Here is a 19513-nt window from a genome sequence, read left to right on the forward strand (position 1 = left end):
CGGCTGCCTTCGTGAACTCTGGTTGGCTATCACTACCTGGACTGATGTCTGGCTATATGATGTCATAGCAGAGGACCAGTCGACACATTTGAACTCCTCCTCCACATTTACCGGATTGGTTCAACGGTGCCGAAGAGACCCTCCCCCGAAATAGTTTATTTTCTTCTCAAAACAGTGCGATGCTCGAGAGTATCAAAAACGAATGTTTCGATTGCTGACTAACTGTTGACTAACTGTCCAACAAATCAGCTTGCGTCCAGTAGTAGCGATGCATGTTTTATCCTCCTGCTGTGTTCTGGTCGAATTGGACCGATTTACAGGTTTTCTCTCTGAAAAATGTAGTTCATTTAATCTGATTGTCATAATGTTCCATAACTTTGTCCACACAGGGCACCTGAACACACAAAATACATTTTTTAAATGATTTTCATAAAATGTTGTGTTTTATTGAATTTTTGTACACCTGTGGTGTTCCCGGTCAAAAATGACGTCAATAGAAATGAATGGGCGAGACTACAATTAGTGTATCAAATTGAGTTTCATTCATCAGATGGACACACTTACTCTCCCAGACCCCCACATGCATGTGTGTTTGAGAACATACACACCTCGCTCCCCTTCTTTGCTTCCATGGCAACCACCACAAAGCAAAAAACATTAAACAGATACATGACCTACAGCATGGTCAAGCAAGTTGATGTTTCTGACATTTTCAGACTACTTAAACGAGGATTGATTTAGAACCATGGAGATTTACCTACCGCAAGTCACAAAGAAAACAGGAGCTGCCTCCACTATTCCAGCACCATTTAAACTTTCAACATTTCAACATCATCAAATCACCTATGTTTAGTCTAATGGAGTGACAACTAAAATATACCAAAAACTATTTAGTTCAATCAATTTAAGCTAAATATGATATCCATGATTCTGATTTCTGTGTGTGTGCATGTGCGTGCGCGTTAGTTCTGGCAAGTACATGTTGACTCACCCTACTTGTAGAGAAACACCATTGCCACCCTCTCTTTCATGTTGACCAAATGGTCAATCACTCTGTCATACAGTACATACTTTTAATTTTTGTTGTCCTAGACTACCTGGCTAAAATGCTTAAATCACTAGCCTAACTTCCTTTCATGGACAAAGATGAGCCAGCTAACATTAGCCTAATACATCTAGCTACTGTATATATTGAACTTCCATCCTCTCAGTCCAGGAGCACAATGTATACACTCATGGTTGGATCAGAATCACCATTATATTCCAGGGCGAGTTAAGTAAAACCACAAATCCCAATCTCCATCCATGGTTAATTTAGGAAAGGGACAATTTTAGCTAGCTGTCCACAGGACAACGACACAACCGAGATGCAACAATTCAAGTGTTTCTGTCAATGACGTTTTGCTTTTGATGTAATTGGTGTGAAGACCAATCGAAATTTCCTTCCCTTTAACTTTTTTTTGGTGCGCCAGGACCATTCACAATTGATCTCACTCAGTTTAGCTAAACACTGATTGGCTATTATTTTATACTTTTTTTTAAATCAAAGGAGGGCAAATGTTCACTGACTTCCCTTGCAATCAATGCTACAGGCAGCACAATGTAATACTCTTTTTGACCAGACAGCATCAGATAGATACCTACACATATAGAGATAGAGGGGCTCTGTTTCGGGAAATTATTAAAAAACAGAGACAAAATATACAGTGTTGGAAAAAGTACTCAATAGTCATACTTGAGTAAAAGTAAAGATACCTTAATAGAAAATGACTCGTGAAAGTCACCCAGTAAAATAGTACTTTAGTGAAAGTAAATGGTTTTAAATATAATTACGTATCAAAAGTAAATGGAATTGCTCAAATCTACTAAAGTATCAAAAGTAAAAGTATAAACCATTTCAAATTCCTTATATTAAGTAAACCAGACAGCACAATTTTATTTTTAAAATGTATTGGCGGATAGCCAGGGGCACACTTCAACATTAATTTGTGTTTAGTGAGTCCGCCAGATCAGAGGCAGTACGGATGACCAGGGATGTCCTCTTGATAAGTGTGTGAATTTGACCATTTTGCTGTCCAAATGTAACGAGTACTTTTGAGTGTCAGGGAAATGTATGGAGTAAAAAGTACTTTTAAAGTATTTCCCTTAATAAGTACCTTACACCACTGAAAATTGGGGGGGGGGGGGGGGGGCTGTTTCAATGTGCAGGGATACGAGGTAATTCAGCATGTACATGTTGGTAGGGGTAAAAGTGACTAGGCAATCAGGATCTTAGTTTACAAAACATTAATAACACCTTCCTAATATTGAGTGCACTCAGTATTGCCCAGCCTGAATTCATTAACTCCACAAGGTGTTGAAAATGTTCCACGGGGATGCTGGCAAATTAATTTTATTTATCTGTTATTTTACCAGGTAAATTGACTGAGAACATGTTCTCATTTGCAGCAATGGCCTGGGGAATAGTTACAGGGGAGAGGAGGGGGATTAATGAGCCAATTGTAAACTGGGGATTATTAGGTGACCGTGATGGTTTGAGGGCCAGATTGGGAATTTAGCCAGGACACCGGGGTTAACACCCCTACGATAAGTGCCATGGGATCTTTAATGACCTCAGAGACAGGACACCCGTTTAACATCCCGTCCCAAAGACAGCAACCTACACAGGGCAGTGTCCCCAATCACTGCCCTGGGAATTGGGATATTTTAGACCAGAGGAAAGAATGCCTCCTACTGGCCCTCCAACACCACTTCCAGCAGTATCTGGTCTCCCATCCAGGAACTGACCAGGGCCAACCCTACTTAGCTTCAGAAGCAAGCCAGCAGTGGTATGCTGCTGGCATCCCACAGTTGTCAAGTTGGCTGAATGTCCTTTGGGTGGTTGACAATTCTTGATACACACAGGAAACTGTTGAGCGTGAAAAACCCAACAGCAGTTCTTCACACTACCATACCCTGTTCAAAGGCACTTAAATCTTTTGTCTTGTCCATTCACCCTCACGTTACAAAAAATGCGGTTTTGAAACTGTCGTAAAAGTGCAGTAACTTGAATGAGTAGGTGTCCAAACTTTTGACTGGTACTGTGTGTACACACAGACACACTCTCTCTCTAAAGGGATTCAATGTAAATAGTCCACACTGCCATTTTATTAACAGTTCAGCAGTCTTGTGGCTTGGGGGTAGAAGTTGTTCAGAAGCCTTTTGGTCCCAGACTTGGTGTTCCGGTACCGCTTGCCATGCGGTAGCAGAGAAAACAATCAATGGCTTGGGTGGATCAAGGGTCTTCCTCTGACAATGCGTGGTATAGAGGTCCTGGATGGCAGGGAGTTATGCCCTAGTGATGTACTGGGCCGTACGCACTACCCCTGTAGCGCCTTGCGATCAGATGCCGAGCAGTTGCCATACCAAGCGGTGATGTAGCCAGTGAAGATGCTCTCAATGGTGCAGCTGTATAACTTTTTGAGGATCTGAGGGCCTATGTCAAATCCACAACAGCCCTGTCAATGTGAATGGGGGCGTGTTCAGCCCTCCATTTCCTCTATTCCACGATAAAGCTCCTTTGTCTTGCCCATGTTGAGGGAGAGAGGTTATTGTCCTGGCACCACACTATTTTGATTGACTAATTTATTAGGCATAATTAATGTATCTTTGCACTGCACTGCATGCACACAGATAAAAAAATCAAATCTGTTCATAAGACGGACTTGTATTTTCAGCAAAACAAGGAATTACTTGCACTCATATTATTCATTTTATTAAGATAAACCATTAAATACACATTATTTACAACCATGAAATGTTACAGAAATCTGAATATCAAATAAACAAAATGTGAAACAAAACAAAATGTGAAACAAAAAAAGCAATGGTCCAATACAAGAAAGCAAAGCAATCGACAAATAAAGGACATAGGAATAATATCGTCTTCGAAGGTGAGTCAACCATATGCATACTTGTCTGTTAAACTTCTGTCATTTGGAGTCATTTGTCCACTCAACTTCATTAACAGTTTAACAATAAGGCCAGCCTATTGAGAAAAAGAGAAGCACATGAATAACAAATTTCATGTAATATTGCCCAGATTGAACTCTAAAGTTAGCGTACGGCTCTACGGTTAACATTTTCTTACAAATCATACAATCTGCACTGTTTTCCAGGCTACAACACATGATTGAAGATAATCACAGGTACATCCATTGGAATGACTTGGGAAAGGTCCTACAGTTACCTGTTTGGTGTGCACAATGAAGTTCATCTTGTTTTCCAGACTGTGAATCTGGAAGTACTGATCAGCGTGCCCGAGCTGCCACATGAAAGAGCCATACTCCAGACTGATAAGAAGGACCTACACAGTAGAACATATGCACAAGTATCAGTAAAAGAGGGCATTTTACATGAACATGTAAAAAAATATACAAAGCTTTTAAAATCAATACTTTTGAGGCCCTCTTTCTATATTTAGATATTTACATCCATGCTTACTTTGTGACCAGTAGATAAGAATGTATTTGTATTTATTGGGGATCCCAAGGCAGCAGCTACTCTTCCTGGGGTCCAAACACATTAATGCACTTGCATTACATATGAATATGAATATGTTCTATAAGGTGTATTTTTATATGTTTTTTTTAAATCCTATTCTACTGCTTGCATCAGTTACCTGATGTGAAATAGAGTTCCATGTAGTCATGGCTCTATGTTGTACTGTGCGCCTCCCATCGTCTATTCCCCGACTTGGGGATTGTGAAGAGACCTCTGGTGGTATGTATTGTGGGGTATGCATGGGTGTCTGAGTTGTGTGCTAATAGATTAAACAGACAGCTCTATGCATTCAGCTTAAGTATGTTTCTGAAGTATGTTTCATGCGTTTTAGTATACTATTGTATTCTGTATACTGCATGGTTAAACAAGGTTCTCTCCAGTGATGTAAAATAATAAAGTAAAATAACTTGAAAGTACTACTTCAGTCATTTTTTGGGGTATCTGTACTTTACTATTTCTATTTTTGGCTACTTCACTAGATTCCTAAAGAAAAGTCTCTACTTTAATCCATACATTTTCCCTGACCCCCAAAAGTACTCGTTACATTTTGAATGCTTAGAGGGACAGGAAAATGGTCTAATTCACACAATTATCAAGAGACTATCGCTGGTCATCCCTACTGCCTGGCAGACTCACGAAAAACATGCTTTGTTTGTAAATTATGTCTGAGGGTTGCAGCATGCCCCTGGCTATCCATAAATTAAAAATAAAAATATAAACAAGAAAATGGTGCTGTCTGGTTTGCAATGATTTATACTTTTACTTTTGATACTTAAGTATGTTTAAAACCAAATACTTTTAGACTTTTACTCAAGTAGTATTTTACTGGGTGACTTTCACTTTTACTTCAGTCATTTTCTATTAAGGTACCTTTACTTTTTCCACCATTGGTTTTGTCTGTATACATATATTCTGGTCCCAACAAACAAATAGCCCCGGGGCACCTTGGTCTCCATGTTCATGAGGTGCAGGCCCTTGGTGTTGACACCCACGAAGACGCGGATGACTTTGTGGTTGCTGGAGCTAGCCTTGGTGAAGACCTGGCCCGTGAAGAAGGCAGCACCATATGTTGGGATGTCCCAGCAGTTCTGCAGGAAGAGCCTCTGGAGGTGGTGCATCTCTTTGCTCACACCCTCACTCATACTGAGGTTCTGTGGCAGAAAAGATTAAGTAAGGGTAAGAGTTTGACCCCACAGATAAATGTATATTACACAAAAACTAAATAATGAAAATAAACCTGACCTTATAGTCATGAAGAATCCTGTTTGTCCAATGATGCGCTTTGCTTTTCACCTTGGATATCGGGACAATAGATTTCAGGTTTTCCTCACTGTTGAAAACAAAACATTTACGGTTATGTCAATAGTATATCATATTATCACAGGTTTATGTACTGTACCTTATCTACAAATACCATACCAAGATTTCACCAGTTTTAAAGAAGAGTATTATGCTAAATTGATTCAATTCAGGTCCCGATTTAAGATATTTACTTAAGGAAACCCTGCTTGTGCTTCTTGCTCTCATAGTTTCCATAGATGATCTGCAGCAGAAGACTGGCCAGGGTGATCAGCTTGCTGTCTGGGGAGGGGAAGAAGCCCTTGAGGAGGCAGTGTCTGGCCTCGTCAAACAGGATCAGGATGGACAGGGGGTCCTCAATCTGGGGGAGAAGATTCAAGCCAATCATGGATGGATTAACTTGAACACCAAACCCTTGATCGGTTTAATCAGGTGTATTATTACTGGGCTGGAACAAAAGCATGCACAACCTCGGTCTCACTTAACCAGAGTTGAGAAACACTGATCTAATCAATATTCAATATCCCAAATCCTTGCTTTATAGATGCAGAATTTCCTCAAGGGGATAATAAAGTTTATCAAAATCAAATTGGTTACAAACCTTTTTCTCAATGTCGAGGGGCAGACGGACATCTCTACGGAGGAAGAGCTGTGGGTTCTCCCTCTGGGGGTCCAGGACAGTGAGGTCAGTGACGATCTCGGTCCAGATACGCAGGTGCTGCAGGGGCTTGTGGTAGGGCTTCAGCTGCAGGTCTGACAGAAGACAAGACACAGAAACACACAAAGGGTATAATAAGCACAGGTAGCCTGGAAATGAGATACTACAAATACAAGCATATACTACCTAAGCCTAGATATTGGGCGGCCATTTTGAATCTGTGTATGTGTGACTCACTGAGATTCTCGGAGCAAATCCAGATGGTGAAGTACTGCTGGGTGTCCTTGGAGAGCCGCATGCCCTCCATGATCTGCTGCACTGATGTGTTGTTGCCGTGCTTCAGCTCCACCGAGCGGTACGAGCCATCCATGCGGTAGATGCGCACCTTCTCGTACTGCAGAAGGAAAACACTGTTTTTTGTATACATTTCTAAACTTAATTAAAGCCTTTGACAAGTCTGTTGGAGTAGCATACATGCACACACACTTCACACTCACTGGTTTGTTATTGGCTTGCTGTAGGAGTTTCACTGTCTCCTCCCATTCGTTCTGCTTGTTCTCTTCACAGATTTGCATGGGCGATCTCTTTTGCTGATCCTCTATGTGCTAATAAATACAAGCAAACAAAGTTACTTTCTAACTGCTACGTACTACTGGAAACATATTGAAGTCCTAAACTACGATATTCCACTGGTACCAGCACAGTATGTGGCCATCATGCAAATAGGATGGAGGATATACTGTTTTCAACCAGGCTTCTCCAGTTCAGGTCTTGGAGAGATACTGGGTGTGCAGGCTTTTATTCCAGCACGGCAGGGTAGCCTAGTAACTGGAAGGTTGCAAGTTCAAACCCCTGAGGCACAAATCTGTCGTTCTACCCCTGAACAGGCAGTTAACCCACTGTTCCTAGGCTGTCATTGAAAATAAGAATTTGATCTTAACTGACTTGCCTAGTTAAATAAAGGTCAAATAAATTAAGGTGTTGAATTGGGAATTCAACTGTGTTAGAAATAGGTTTAAACCATGCTCTTCACCCTTTGCTCTTGTCCACACCCCAGCTCAACCCTAACCCTAGCTTCACGTCCACACCCCAGCTCAACCCTAACCCTAGCTTCACGTCCACACCCCAGCTCAACCCTAACCCTAGCTTCACATCCACACCCCAGCTCAACCCTAACCCTAGCTTCACGTCCACACCCCAGCTCAACCCTAGCTTCACGTCCACACCCCGGCTCAACCCTAGCTTCACGTCCATACCCCGACTCAACCCTAGCTTCACGTCCACACCCTGCCGTAACCCTAACCCTAGCTTCACGTCCACACCCCGGCTCAACCCTAGCTTCACGTCCACACCCCGGCTCAATCCTAGCTTCACGTCCACACCCCGGCTCAACCCTAACCCTAGCTTCACGTCCACACCCCGGCTCAACCCTAGCTTCACGTCCATACCCCGGCTCAACCCTAGCTTCACGTCCACACTCCGGCTCAACCCTAACCCTAGCTTCACGTCCACACCCTGCCGTACCCCCCTAGGCTCAACCCTAGCTTCACGTCCATACCCCCCTAGCTTCACGTCCACACCCCGGCTCAACCCTAGCTTCACGTCCACACCCCGGCTCAACCCTAGCTTCACGTCCACACCCCGGCTCAACCCTAGCTTCATGTCCACACCCTGCCGTAACCCCAACCCTAGCTTCATGTCCACACCCTGCCGTAACCCCAACCCTAGCTTCACGTCCACACCCTGCCGTAACCCTAACCCTAGCTTCATGTCCACACCCTGCCGTAACCCTAACCCTAGCTTCACGTCCACACCCTGCCGTAACCCTAACCCTAGCTTCACGTCCACACCCTGCCGTAACCCTAACCCTAGCTTCACGTCCATACCCCGGCTCAACCCTAGCTTCACGTCCACACCCTGCCGTAACCCTAACCCTAGCTTCACGTCCACACCCTGCCGTAACCCTAACCCTAGCTTCACGTCCACACCCTACCGTAACCCTAACCCTAGCTTCACGTCCACACCCTGCCGTAACCCTAACCCTAGCTTCACGTCCATACCCCGGTTCAACCCTAGCTTCACGTCCACACCCTGCCGTAACCCTAACCCTAGCTTCACGTCCACACCCTGCCGTAACCCTAACCCTAGCTTCACGTCCACACCCTGCCATAACCCTAACCCTAGCTTCACGTCCACACCCTGCCGTAACCCTAACCCTAGCTTCACGTCCACACCCTGCCGTAACCCTAACCCTAGCTTCACGTCCACACCCTGCCGTAACCCTAACCCTAGCTTCACGTCCACACCCTGCCGTAACCCTAACCCTAGCTTCACGTCCACACCCTGCCGTAACCCTAACCCTAGCTTCACGTCCACACCCTGCCGTAACCCTAACCCTAAGCTTCATGTCCACACCCTGCCGTAACCCTAACCCTAGCTTCACGTCCACACCCTGCCGTAACCCTAACCTTCATGTCCACACCCCGGCTGAAGTCCAACCCTAGTCATAACCTTAGCCATAAGAGAAAGACTATTTTCATGCCATTTCGATACCGAAATTACTTTTTCATAAGTTAGCAAAACTTAGGCAGCAGGTTAGGATAACTAACGTAGCAGGTTAGGAGTACGAGGTTAACATTAAGAAAAGGGTTAGGTTTAGCAACCCCCGTCTCAGTCTTACCCGGTCTATCTCAGGATGCTGGAGCAGAAGCTGTACTATCTGTGAGTGGCCCCCTCCAGCAGCAAAGTGCAGCGGGGAGCTCAGCTGGCCATTCAGCAGGTTGGGGTTACAGTTTCCCTTCTCCAGCAGTAGCTTGGTCGCCTCCACTTTACCATACCTACATTCAAAACAACACCAAAGTTTGACTCTTATTTGACGATAGCTGTTCGATTAAAAAAAAGATAAATAGAAACGTTATTGTCCGTAGAGGACTTAACATTTACTTTAGGGACTTGGTTTACAATCTGGGATTTGTTTTTCAGCAAAATGGCAGCCCCGCCACTTGTTTTGGTCTACAGCTGTGCTAAAACACAACATCCCTCGTATGAGACGTACCAGCAGGCGTAATGGATGGGGGCCCAGTGGTCGCTGTCCAGCTGTTTGACTGAGAAGCCACTTTCCAGGAGCTTGGTGAGCAGCTCTGTGTCGCCTTCACAGGCACTGCGGTGGAGGGGGAAGTCATCCACCCACTGACGCTCCCTAGGGAGGAGACAGAGAATAGGTCCGTTCAAATCACTGACTTCACAATGTCATGAAGCATTTGAAAAGGCCCAAACTCCAGAGAATGCCAGACAGAATTGGGCTTGATTGAGGTTGCCTGGTGCAATGGAACAGATGGAATTGCCCCAAATGTGCAAATGTTGCCCATTTGGCACTCCAGACATGCTCAAACTATTTGAAGAAAACATATACTATTTGAACCCTGTTCTGGAAAATGCATGAAGTTGTTTTGAAGTAAAATTTTGGGACGCTCACTCACTTGTCCTCTGTCACACTGTTAGAGCCGTGCTGCCACTTTTCTCTCTTAGGGATCTGGATTTTAGAGTAATCCGGAGCACCAAGGCCAAAGTAAGGGTTGATGATAACTTTGTCCACCTAGAAATGGCAAAAATAGAGAGGATACGTAAACACTTGTTTATATTCAAATATTTTGATGATGATACAAAGTATTACTGTGTAAAATAAAAGTATATCAGTGCAGGGCTAAAACAAAAATGTGAACTGTCTTGTAAGTCATCCCTCTGGAGAGGATAAGGATTGGAAAAAACGCTATCATTAAAGACAAATTGGTTAAAGTAAATTGTGATGAATAAAAAATATATATACCAGTTTCATTTAAAGACCAACAAAATTACAGCTGTGCCATATAGATTGCAAAATAGTGGGGGAGAGATTGTTTTGACGTACCGATTCCACGGCACATGGATTATGAACTGATACGTAAAACGAAGCTGTACTCAAAAATTTGAATTTTTCCATTTAAACGATTATACAAAATTCTTGCAACCTATAGAATGTTATATATATGGGGGATACAACCTTCCCAGCTCTGCAGATTTTACTGCAAAGAGTCATTAGATCATTTATTTTGGTAATGTCCATATGTAGCTTGTTTTTGGTCACAGGTCCAGGAATGGCTGAAGAATTGTAAAATTTAACTGGGAGCTAACGCTGCAGATAGCAATACTGGGTGATTTGAAAAGTCACAGTCAGCCAATCAATAATGTAATAATACTTTTAGAAAAAATGTTTATCTTTAATTTATGAGAATATAAAGGTTCAGAACTTTTGTTAAGCATCACAGCACAGTTGAAAAATACATGGCAAATAGAAATCCAATATGGACGGTGTTAAGAGATAAATGGGAGGAGTTGAATGGAGCTGAAGGGTGGGACTAATAATAACACGATAATAAATGTAAAATATACTGTGTATGTAAAATGTATAAAGGTTCAGATCTTTTGTGAAACAGCAGTTAAAAATATATGGCGAATCAAACTGGGTGGACATCAGAAATATATGTATGTATGCATGCATGTGTATGTAAACTCAGCAAAAAAAATAAACGTCCTCTCACTGAATAATATGTCCCTGAACAAAAGGGGGGGGGGTCAAAATCTAAAGTAACAGTAGTACTGCAGCTCATCTCCTCCTCATGAACTGCACCAGATTTGCCAGTTCTTGTTGTGAGATGTTACCCCACTCTTCCACCAAGGCACCTGCAAGTTCCAGGATATTTCTGGGGAGGGGGAATGGCCCTAGCCCTCACCTGCCAATCCAACAAGGTCCCAGACGTGCTCAATGGGATTGAGATCCGTGCTCTTCGCTGACCATGGCAGAACACTGACATTCCTGTCTTACAGGAAATCACGAACAGAACGAGCAGGTTGCATTGTCTGGTGGCATTGTCATGCTGGAGGGTCATGTCAGGATGAGCCTGCAGGAAGGGTACCACATGAGGGAGGAGGAAGTCTTCGCTGTAACGCACAGCGTTGAGATTGCCTGCAATGACAACAAGCTCAGTCCGATGATGCTGTGACACACCGCCCCAGACCATGACAGACCCTCCACCTCCAAATCGATCCCGCTCCAGAGTACAGGCCTCATTCCTTTGACGATAAACACGAATCCGACCATCACCCCTGATAAGACAAAACGGCAACTCATCAGTGAAGAGCACTTTTTGCCAGACCTGTCTGGTCCATTGACAGTGGGTTTGTGCCCATAGGGGATGTTGTTGCCGGTGATGTCTGGTGAGGACCTGCCTTACAACAGGCCTACAAGCCCTCAGTCCAGCCTCTCTCAGCCTATTGCAGATAGTCTGAGCACTGATGGAGGGATTGTGCGTTCCTGGTGTAACTCGGGCAGTTGTTGTTGCCATCCTGTACCTGTCCCGCAGGTGTGATGTTCAGATGTACCGATCCTGTGCAGGTGTTGCTACTCGTGGTCTGCCACTGTGAGGATGATCAGCTGTCCGTCCTAGTGTGTAGCGCTGTCTTAGGTGTCTCACATTATGGACATTGCAATTAACTGCCCTGGCCACATCTGCAGTCCTCATGCCTCCTTGCAGCATGCCTAAGACACATTCACGCAGATGAACAGGGATCCTGAGCATCTTTCTTTTGGTATTTGTCAAGAGTCCTTGTGACCTTAATTGCCTACCGTCTGTAAGCTGTTAGTGGCTGAAAGACCGTTCCACAGGTGCATGTTCATTAATTTTTTATGGGTCATTGAACAAGCATGGGAAACAGAGTTCAAACCCTTTAAATGAAGATCTGTGAAGTTATTTGGATTTTTACAAATTATCTTTGAAAGACAGGGTCCTGAAAAAGGGACGTTTCTTTTTTTGCTGAGTTTATGTGTTGAGAGAAGAGTGTGCCACGAGTGTGCAAAGCTGTCATCAAGGCAAAGGGTGGCTACTTTAAAGAATCTCAAATATAAAATATTTTGATTTGTTTAACACTTTTTTGGTTACTACATGATTCCACATGTGTTATTTCATAGTTTTGATGACTTCACTATTATTCTACAATTTAGAAAATAGTACAAATAAAGAAAAACCCTTGAATGAGTCCAAACTTCTGACTGGTACTGTATATATTTATAAATAAATAGAAATAAATAAATAAATATATATATATATATATATATATATATATATATATATATATATGGGGGATTGAAAATGATGTAGACAATTACATTGATGGAAGCTACAATTTATCTGTAAAGCTGATCTACCCCCTAAAAATACAAATAAAATAAAAAACATATGTGGGCAAAGGGCACTCACCCGGTTGGTATACTGCAGGTCTGAGCCGTAGAGAGGGTTCTGAATGCACATGTCAGCCTTCTCCAGTGACAGCATCTTGCTCTTGATTTCCAAGGCAGTGTAACCCATGTGCAAACCCCCGTCACTGGGTTTGCCCTCTCTGATGTAGGCAGGGTTACTCACGTTGGTCTTGACTCGGTCCGCCGGCGTGGGCCGGAACAGAGCTGGAACGGCGTGAGGCATGGTGTGCTGCTCTGCCAGCCACCTGGATAAGCCAGGTGGACAAGTTCAAAGGTCAAGGTTTAGTAGGTGACGTTCTGGTAAGGTTCACCAATGTCTCTGTGGTGGGTGAATTATCTACTATGTGCCACTCACTGCACTGTAAATCGCTTTAAATATATTTTGTTATTCCCAATCCCAACTCCCAAGACATCACAAACTCACAGGAGGCTGGAAGCAGCACAACGACAGTCACAGTGCAGCGGGGTTAAGTGCCTTGCTCAAGGGCACAACAGTAGTGGATAGTATTAATGATCTGAAACCAGCAGCCCTTCAGTAACCAATCTAGTTCCCCACTTTTTTCATTGTCCGGCCCGAGAATTAAACCAACAACCTTCCTGTTACCGGTCCACCTCTCTTACCTCTGGGCTACCTACCGACCCTGAAGTGGCCTAAATACAACAGACATGCAGATGGTACAGTAAGTGATGCTACCATATACACTGATTTTCAGCTCTCTGATATACACACCAGAAACAGTAAGTCACACTGGATCAGGGTGCCTGCTAAATGACTTCAATATTAAATCATAGACAAAGACTTACTTGTCCAAGGCCAGGAGCATCTTTGAGGTGATGGGGGAGAAGTGAGCACTGGTCTCGCTACACACACGTATGATATCCTGCAGGCAGTAAAAACTGGGGCTACCAGGGCTGTAGATAGGCTTGCTGTTATCTGTTCAGAAAGACCAGTAAGCAGCACACAACAATAAAAAAAAAACATTGCTAGCTAAACTATATTATTAGGAATGGTTTAAAAAGTACACCAGACAAAAGTGGACTAACACTTTCACTTACAGTGGGGTCCGGAATTATTGTATCCCTCGATAAAGGAGCAAAAAATATGTTTTTTATATAGTATTAAATAATACAAATACTGTGCTATATTGTATGCAAAAAAAAATATATATATTATTTTATACTAATACAATTGCTAATACAATATTTGTTTAACAAATAATAAAAAGATAAGTCAAAATTATTGGTTTTTGATGCGTGCTTGGGGTTATCGTCTTGCTGGAAAATCAACTTGCAGACGAGTTTCAGCCTCCTGAACCTGGTCGTATGACACGAAAATAAAGGTCTTTGGCCACGCACACCAGTGGTGGATTTGGCCATTGAAAGAACAATGCATAGACGGAAGATTCCTCATCCTAAATACAGCAGATCCAATAATTCTGACCCCATCTTTGAGATTATTTTTTTTTATTATTACTTCTTAAACAAAATCTATTTATCTGAGTAATTTGTATTAGTATAAAATAATAAAATGTTTCCTTTTTTTTAGCATACATATACAGTGGGGCAAAAAAGTATTTAGTCAGCCACCAATTGTGCAAGTTCTCCCACTTAAAAAGATGAGAGAGGCCTGTAATTTTCATCATAGGTACACTTCAACTATGACAGACAAAATGAGAAGAAAAAAAATCCAGAAAATCACATTGTAGGATTTTTAATGAATTTATTTGCAAATTATGGTGGAAAATAAGTATTTGGTCAATAACAAAAGTTTATCTCAATACTTTGTTATATACCCTTTGTTGGCAATGACAGAGGTCAAACGTTTTCTGTAAGTCTTCACAAGGTTTTCACACACTGTTGCTGGTATTTTGGCCCATTCCTCCATGCAGATCTCCTCTAGAGCAGTGATGTTTTGGGGCTGTTGCTGGGCAACACGGACTTTCAACTCCCTCCAAAGATTGTCTATGGGGTTGAGATCTGGAGACTGGCTAGGCCACTCCAGGACCTTGAAATGCTTCTTACGAAGCCACTCCTTCGTTGCCCGGGCGGTGTGTTTGGGATCATTGTCATGCTGAAAGACCCAGCCACGTTTCATCTTCAATGCCCTTGCTGATGGAAGGAGGTTTTCACTCAAAATCTCACGATACATGGCCCCATTCATTCTTTCGTTTACACGGATCAGTCGTCCTGGTCCCTTTGCAGAAAAACAGCCCCAAAGCATGATGTTTCCACCCCCATGCTTCACAGTAGGTATGGTGTTCTTTGGATGCAACTCAGCATTCTTTGTCCTCCAAACACGACAAGTTGAGTTTTTACCAAACAGTTCTATTTTGGTTTCATCTGACCATATGACATTCTCCCAATCTTCTTCTGGATCATCCAAATGCTCTCTAGCAAACTTCAGACGGGCCTGGACATGTACTGGCTTAAGCAGGGGGACACGTCTGGCACTGCAGGATTTGAGTCCCTGGCGGCGTAGTGTGTTACTGATGGTAGGCTTTGTTACTTTGGTCCCAGCTCTCTGCAGGTCATTCACTAGGTCCCCCCGTGTGGTTCTGGAATTTTTGCTCACCGTTCTTGTGATCATTTTGACCCCACGGGGTGAGATTTTGTGTGGAGCCCCAGATCGAGGGATATTATCAGTGGTCTTGTATGTCTTCCATTTCCTAATAATTGCTCCCACAGTTGATTTCTTCCAACCAAGCTGCTTACCTATTGCATATTCAGTCTTCCCAGCCTGGTGCAGGTCTACAATTTTGTTTCTGGTGTCCTTTGACAGCTCTTTGGTCTTGGCCATAGTGGAGTTTGGAGTGTGACTGTTTGAGGTTGTGGACAGGTGTCTTTTATACTGATAACAAGTTCAAACAGGTGCCATTAATACAGGTACCGAGTGGAGGACAGAGGAGCCTCTTAAAGAAGAAGTTACAGGTCTGTGAGAGCCAGAAATCTTGCTTGTTTGTAGGTGACCAAATACTTATTTTCCACCATAATTTGCAAATAAATTCATTAAAAATCCTACAATGTGATTTTCTGGATTTTTTTCCCTCATTTTGTCTGTCATAATTGAAGTGTACCTATGATGAAAATTACAGGCCTCTCATTTTTTTAAGTGGGAGAACTTGCACAATTGGTGGCTGACTAAATACTTTTTTGCCCCACTGTAGCTCAGTATTTGCATAATTCATTTTATACAGTCTTTTTTTGCTAATCTTTATCAAGGGATCCAATAACTCAGGACCCTACTGTATATAATTAGAGAGCATTTATAACATTTCTAATCATTGTTCGCCTTTATGTGTTATGTGCTGCCAAGTTAGTGGCAAGTCCTACCTTTGACATTGACTGGCACAATAAAGAGGGAGACCTCTTTCCCTTCTTTGTCAACATCGAGAGGGAATTTCCTCATGTGCACCACACGCTTTCCTGTGATGAACAACAGGATCAGTGCTTTGACACAATTTGTTATTTCAAATGTCTTTCTACTCTTCATAAATCTTTTACATTAACAAACGATTCACATCCAAACCTGGAAAGATACCATAATTACAGAAAAGTAGCAAAGATGTATTTATTTACCAATAAAACCCTGGTTGTTAGATATGGGTTTAGTCATTTCGTCTACATAATCCAAAATGGATCTGGCTGTGTCCCCACTCGCTTGGATTTTGGTCGCCAGTAAGACTTTCTTCCGTTTCTTCTCTTTTCCTTCCAAAGGAACTTCTATCAACAGGATCTAAAGGATGGGTAATAGGTTACACATGTTGATGGGGAACATAAACTGAACGAGAAATACATTTCTGAAATCAAACCATAAGCTAAAAAATTGTAATTGGCCATGAACAATATTTGGGTTAAAGTAAAATGATATTGAAGCAGATTTGGGGTTGATGATATGGTAATATTTGTATATTTCTTATTTAACCTTTATTTAACTAGGTAAGTCAGTTAAGAACAAATTCTTCTTTACAATGAAGGCCTACACGGGCCAAACCCTCCCCTAACCCGGCTGACGCTGGACCAATTGTGCGCTGCCCTATGGGACTCCCGATCACGGCCGGTTGTAATACAGCCCGGGATCAAACCCGGGTCTGTAGTGATGCCTGTAGCACTGCCTTAGACCACTGCGCCACTCAGGATCAAGCCACAAACCAGAACTATGAACTTCCAAGGAGCTTTGCAAAACTGAGCCTCCTTACACTAAATGTACTAATAAAGGCATTGACACTTTGCATTAACCATAGTCTGCTACTCGCAGTGTAACTTAAACGTGTATATGAAATGTGTATCCCACTTCTGAAACCAGTGTAACAAATTCAGGAGGTAGCCCAGACTGGGACACAAACACAGTACTCTGCGACAGTCATTCCAAACCCTTGCTGTTATGCAAAGAGATCCTAACCTCTGGATGAGGTTGCTCGATGTTGCATGGTCGCTACTGTATCATATGACATATACTGTAGTCTTACCTCATAGGCTTTAGCCCGATATTCCTTAGAGCTCAGACTGACTTGATTCTTTGGACGAATGACAGCAACAAACACATCTTCCAAGTTGTCTTGGTTGCCCATGGCGTTGACTTGCCTTCAATCCCTTTCAAGCATCCTACATAAGGACTGATTTATGAGGAATGTGAGAAGCACCATGCCTGAAATGTTACAAATAATACATCAGAATCTAATTGGGAGACAGCAAAACGTGATTATTCTATTAATAATCTATATTCTATTCTATTGTAGAGTGTCTTTTAATTATTAAAAAATAGGCTAGGCTATTACACATTATATGGTTCTCATCAATGATCAATCTTGAAAAGACAAGACTTTTAAATGGTTGACTTGAAATGAATTACTTAATATCTACGATCACATAGGCTGTTACTTTAACGCATTAAAATGAAATAGCATAATGATAGTAACACAATTATGGCGAAAATCTTTTCAAAAGGCAAATTTGATTGCGTTCAAAAGTCTAAAGTTATGTCACAACAACAGTCACGCCCCGGAAACCAAGCATACTGTTGCCTTCCTCTAGAAGACTGCTGATATCACATACAGTATAAAATACAACATGAAAAGTACTATGCGGCACAAATTTTCATTTGAGCTACATTGTGTCCTTTGAAGTAGATGTGAAGCTTTACGTCAGATAACTTGGAGGCTTGGGTATCGCACTGTTACATTTTGAGAAACGCTTTCAAACATACCTGAAATTATGAGCTATCACAAACTTCAAAAAGTATAAATTGTCGGTGTTTTCATTTTCCCGGGTGTAATAAGGCATAGACACGCAGTAACAATAAGCTCGGCAAACTTCTAAACAGATATTTGTGTGTTTCCTAAAAGCATAACATCGGTTGCCGACCACAGCAAGTGAAATGGAAGAGAGTCACATTGCGCCTTTACTGACTACTTTTGACAACAGGGAACTCTGCTGGTCGGGTGGACTTAGTGCGCATATTTTTTCTTCTGAAAATGTAGACAGATGGAAATAAATTATCCAGAAATCAAATTGGATGTGAAAGTAATTTGCTTTGGTGTGAAATAAGGCCAAGTGACTTTTGACTCATAACTTTTGTTCTGAATTCATTTGATTGCATTCAGGCAATCCTGGTATAAATTGTGAGTACGGGCATGTTTCCGAATATTTGTATATTAAATAGTCAATTCCAGGTACACTTTTGCTAGTTTCAGATTATGTATGGCAGGTGTTCCAAACCTTTTTTACACAGGGCACCCTTTTCACATTTGAATCAAACACCAGGTTGATTTTGTTTAATTTGAGGGACCTATGATTTTTTTAAAGACTAATTTCCTGCAATTATACCAAGTTTAACAAGACGCATTATATATTTTAGGTAGGCTATTTGGTGATAATAATGATGTTAATAGATAAGGAAAATAAAGTCTAGACCCGATTTCCAGAAATCTTATTCTGCTACCAAGTGTTTTAGTATGATAATTTACATGAACCCTCAACTTAATTATACATATTCTCTTACAGAAAGTGCTTTGATCAATTAATAGTCACCTATTGTGCAAGATTACTTCCCAAAGTCTAATTTCTTTGACTCCTCGACTTTAGGTCGTAGCTCCGTTTCTGAATATCAGAGACAAACAAAAGAGAATAGTGAATGGCGGCAAATGTTTTACTTTTAAACTCGGACAAAACAGAAATGTTAGTTCTAGGTCCCAATAATCAAAGAGATATGCTGATTGATCTGACAATTAATCTTGATGCTTCAGTCGTCTCAAATAAAACTGTGAAGGACCTCTGCGTTACTCTGGACCCTGATCTTTCTTTTGACAAACATATCAAGAATATTTCTGCCTCAGACCCTATTACGGAGGCTGATTCACTGGCTTACTAGTGCTCTTCCATGCCGTCCCTAGGAGGGGTGCGTCATGTCAGGCTTTTTTCGCTATACTCGACTTGAGTGGGATGAGTCACTGACATGATCTTCCTGTCTGGTTTTGCACCCCCTCGGGTCGTGCGGTGGAGGAGAACGTCTCAGGGCAGTAAATTGGTGGTCTGTTGATATCCTTCTAGTGGTGTGGGGGCTGTACTTTGGCAAAGTGGGAGGGTTTATATTCTGCCTGGTTGGCCCTGTCCAGGGATATCATCGGACAGGGCCACAGTGTCCCCCGTCTCAGCCTCCAGTAGTTATCCTGCTATAGTCTATGTGCCAGGGGGCTAGGGTCAGTCTGTCCTATCTGGTGAAATTT

The 19513-nt window shown here is 42.2% G+C and overlaps 1 protein-coding gene across 2 annotated transcripts; it reads right to left on the reverse strand.

Annotated features, from left to right (window-relative positions):
• Nucleotides 1-3738: 3738 nt before the first annotated feature.
• Nucleotides 3739-18186, reverse strand: LOC115128487 (krev interaction trapped protein 1). 2 transcript variants are annotated; one of them, XM_029658355.2, is made up of 17 exons: nucleotides 17995-18183; nucleotides 17258-17436; nucleotides 16368-16524; nucleotides 16122-16214; nucleotides 13596-13725; nucleotides 12793-13036; nucleotides 9979-10094; nucleotides 9555-9698; nucleotides 9180-9336; nucleotides 6997-7104; nucleotides 6737-6893; nucleotides 6443-6594; nucleotides 6036-6202; nucleotides 5785-5872; nucleotides 5487-5693; nucleotides 4229-4345; nucleotides 3739-4027 (listed from the first exon to the last, which is right to left on the reverse strand). In XM_029658355.2, the coding sequence occupies exons 2-17, from the start codon at nucleotides 17357-17359 to the stop codon at nucleotides 3938-3940; spliced, it is 2229 nt and encodes a 742-aa protein (XP_029514215.2). In that variant the 5' UTR covers nucleotides 17360-17436; nucleotides 17995-18183; the 3' UTR covers nucleotides 3739-3937. The 2 variants fall into 2 exon arrangements, with proteins under 2 accessions (XP_029514215.2, XP_064873843.1); XM_065017771.1 differs by lacking the exon at nucleotides 3739-4027 and having other exon boundaries at nucleotides 4036-4345; nucleotides 17995-18186.
• Between the last annotated feature and the right edge of the window lie 1327 nt (nucleotides 18187-19513).

The sequence above is a fragment of the Oncorhynchus nerka genome, linkage group LG4 (genome assembly GCF_034236695.1).
Source record: "Oncorhynchus nerka isolate Pitt River linkage group LG4, Oner_Uvic_2.0, whole genome shotgun sequence".
Lineage (NCBI taxonomy): Eukaryota > Metazoa > Chordata > Actinopteri > Salmoniformes > Salmonidae > Oncorhynchus > Oncorhynchus nerka.